Consider the following 3,452-nt stretch of genomic DNA (forward strand, 5'->3'; position numbering starts at 1 on the left):
TTTATTTGGGGTCTCATTCTGTCGCCCAGGCTGGAGTGCAGTGGCACACTCATGACCACTCCAGTGTCAATCTGCTGGGTTCCAGTGATCCTTCCACCTCAGCTTTCCAAGTATCCGGAACTACAGGCACGCACTACCGTGCCCAGCTAATTTTTCGATTTATTGTAGAGATAGGGTCTCATCATGTTTCCCAGGCTGGTCTCAAACCTGTGAGCTCAGGTAGTCCTCTTGCCTCGGCCTCCCAAAGTGCTGGGATTATAGACTTGAGCCACCACACCCAGTCACAACCCCTTTTTCTTTCTCCATAGCTGATCATGAGCAAACGATATGATGGCTCCCAACAAGCACTTGACCTCAAGGGCCTCCGTTCAGACCCAGGTATGGTTGATAGCAGTAATTCTCAGATAGGTGGAGATGGGATGGGTCTGTCAGGGAGGGAAAGTTTGAGGATGGTTTAGTGCTAACGCTGGCCTGGGCAAGCTCTCTCAGACTTCCCTTTCCTTTCTTTTTGTTTCCTGAAGATTTGGTGGCCCAGAACATTGACGTTGTCCTGAATCGTAGAAGCTGTATGGCGGCTACCCTGCGAATCATTGAAGAGAACATCCCTGAGGTGAGGCCTTTGGCACAGTATTAAGCATGAAGAAGCAGGGAGAATAGATAAGATGGGGTTGGGGGACAGGTATGCCTCTGATCCACTTACTGGTGCTTCTTCTAAACTCTTCTCTCTTCACAGCTATTGTCCTTGAACATGAGCAACAACAGGCTATACAGGCTGGATGACATGTCCAGTATTGTGCAGAAGGCGCCCAACCTAAAGATCTTAAACCTTTCTGGAAATGAAGTAAGAATTGATAGCCAGCTCTGTTTTTGATGTGGTGGGCAGAGGGTGGGGAGGTTTTGCCTGATGATGTAAGAGGGAAAAGAGAGAACTCAAAGATGAGGATAGGGATTGGGGGTGTGAGGATCCAGCTAGCTCTCTCACCAGGCTCCCTTTATTTCCTACCCTTTGCAGTTGAAGTCTGAGCGGGAGTTGGACAAGATAAAAGGGCTGAAACTAGAAGAGCTGTGGCTTGATGGAAACCCCCTGTGTGACACCTTCCGAGACCAGTCCACTTATATCAGGTCAGTTGTAGCCTCTGTCTCCCCTCCTGGGGACCTTCACCCCCTGGGAGGCTGAGGTAGTGTACCCTGACCAGTGCCCGTCTGCAGGAGATGTGCAGCCCTGAGCTGGAACCACCTGTCCTATGGGAGGATCACGTGCTCCTCCTTTGGTCTGTCTGTGTCTCTCAGCTTTGCCCCAAGATCTTGTCTCCTTTCTTCTCACCTGTTTATCTATTTGCTGGTTCTGTGATCTTTCTTCTTTCTTCCTGAACATAGCCTTTTCCAGAATCTCCCTACCCTGTTGTTCCAGGAAGGACATCTCCCCTTCTTTACTCTGATCGGGGAGTGTCTTATAGATGCACCCTAGGTGGGGTTGCCTTGTACTAAGAGCCTGGTTCCTTGAGCTAAGAAAGCCCTCCCTATCTGGGACTTTCTGCGAGATGGGCCTTTCTTCCTTTATACTGTGATGGTCCCTCTTGCCCTTGCGCCAAAGAGGGACCCCAATTCTCACAATCTACTTGCCCAATGCTGTTGCCTGGGCTTTCCTGCCCATGCTAAGGTTGAGGCCTCGTGGGGGCTGGTGCCATGCAGTCTGTCTCTCTTGCCCAGTGCTGGGCCATCCCTGGAGAAGAGACCTGGGTTCCCTAAGACGTGACCAGAGCTGGGCCCCGCCAGCAGGCGAGGGAATCCCAAGGCAGGTGCTGGGCGTGGAGGCCACGGGGGCATAGGCTACCAAGGAGACAGAGAACTGACCCTCTCGGGGGCACTGTCCCTCCCTCATTCACACACCGCACGTCACCCTGCTTGGCCCCGGAAGATGGCTGGTTAGCCAGAGACGGGTAAGATTCCTCAGGAAAGGAACAACCTAAGACAGGCACAGTCGCAGAGGGGCCATCAGGAGAGAACTTGGGGGCCAACAGAGGTGGGGCACAGACCCTCACCCCCCCAACTTTACAGGGGCCTGAACCCTCACCCCTTCTGAGGGAGGTCTCCTGCCCCCATGGCTGCTTTGCTTCCCACGCCCAGCTCAGATTGGGACCCAGGTAGCAGACAGAGACCTGGCCGATAGCAGCTGCTCACTCACCACAGCAAGGACTTGTTTCCCATTTCTATCTTGGACCAAAGGAATGGGGCAGCTGAAGGAAAGGGCTGTGTCAAGGTGTCCCTCTCCCTTTTTTCCCCTTGTTTTTCTAAATGCTTTCTTGCCTTGTAGTTCTTTCCCTTTTTCTTTGCTTCTTCTTTCCTTTACCTTTCGATTCCCTATAGCTCCCACATCTCTTCCTTGTCCCATCCGACCTCTTTCTCTTCTCCTTTTCCTTTCCTCTCTTCTTCCTTTGCCTCTCCTGTTCCTGAGCCCTCCCTGCTCATCTCCCTGCCCCAACATCCTGTGCCATCCCTGTGGTGTGTTCTGGTCTTGGCCAAGGCCAGACCTGGCAGAACTGATGGATACCTGGTGAGGCAGCGGAGCCCCTGGGCTCCCACCCCATTCCCTCCTCCCGGGGCTGCACAGGTGAGTAGGTGGAAGGTAAGGGGGGCAGCGAGGGGAAGGAGATCCTAGGCTTAAAGCCTGGGCCGGGAGTGCTGCTCTTTGTGGCACTCGGGGTCAGGCAGAGAGAGAAGAGATAGCCTTCAAGGCAGTCCATGTCTGGGTGCCCCAGGTGAGGTGGGGAGTGGGGACCATTTTTTCCTGAGCACAGCCTGGGGAGGAGTGGGGGGATGAGCAGGATGGAATGGGCTGTCCCTCGGGTTTGGTTTATTTGCTCCTAGAGCAGCCCAGGAGGCACAGTGGCTCTGAAGCATCACTCACTTCTGTCCCGTTCTTGACAGCGCCATTCGTGAACGATTTCCCAAGTTATTACGCCTGGTAAGTCCATAACTTTCATTCTCTTCTAAGGAGCTTAGCATTTCCCATGCCCAAGGTCTTGCCTAACATGTTTTTATGTGACTGTTAATTTGGGGATGTGGATCCCCTTAAAAATCTGATGAAGGTTTTAATCCTTCTTAGAAAAATGCTTGTGTGGCTAGGTGCGGTGGCTCAGCCTGTAATCCCAGCACTTTGGAAGGCTGAGGCAAGAGGATTGCCTGAGCCCAGGGGTTCGAGATCAGCCTGGGCAACTTGGTGAGACCTCGTCTCTACAATCAATCACAAAAACTAGCAATGCGTGGTGGAATGCATCTGTAGTTCCAGCTACTTGGAAGGCTGAGGTGGAAGGATTGCCTAAGCCCCGCAGGTTGAGGCTGTGGTGGCTATGAGTGTGCCACTACACTCTAGCCTGGGTGACAAGAGTGAGACTCCAACTCAAAAAAAAACCGTTTGTAAGCCGGGCTCGGTGGCTCAGCCTGTAATCCCG

At 52.9% G+C, this 3,452-nt stretch overlaps 1 protein-coding gene and 1 pseudogene across 2 annotated transcripts in view; both read left to right on the forward strand.

Annotated features, from left to right (window-relative positions):
- Nucleotides 1-3,452, forward strand: part of NXF1 (nuclear RNA export factor 1) — a 15,676-nt gene that overhangs the window by 5,424 nt on the left and 6,800 nt on the right. Inside the window, exons 7-11 of the mRNA XM_008053595.2 lie at nucleotides 309-378; nucleotides 522-610; nucleotides 734-841; nucleotides 1,013-1,122; nucleotides 2,929-2,965. Coding sequence (XP_008051786.1) covers nucleotides 309-378; nucleotides 522-610; nucleotides 734-841; nucleotides 1,013-1,122; nucleotides 2,929-2,965 — 414 coding nt within the window. The remainder of the gene's footprint in view (nucleotides 1-308; nucleotides 379-521; nucleotides 611-733; nucleotides 842-1,012; nucleotides 1,123-2,928; nucleotides 2,966-3,452) is intronic.
- On the forward strand, nucleotides 1,174-2,969 carry LOC103255628 (annotated as a pseudogene). The gene has a single exon (XR_504031.2). The product of XR_504031.2 is annotated as an uncharacterized LOC103255628 (transcript).

Source organism: Carlito syrichta, unplaced genomic scaffold (assembly GCF_000164805.1).
Source record: "Carlito syrichta isolate Samal-C Ts95f unplaced genomic scaffold, Tarsius_syrichta-2.0.1 Scaffold288315, whole genome shotgun sequence".
NCBI classification, from domain to species: domain Eukaryota; kingdom Metazoa; phylum Chordata; class Mammalia; order Primates; family Tarsiidae; genus Carlito; species Carlito syrichta.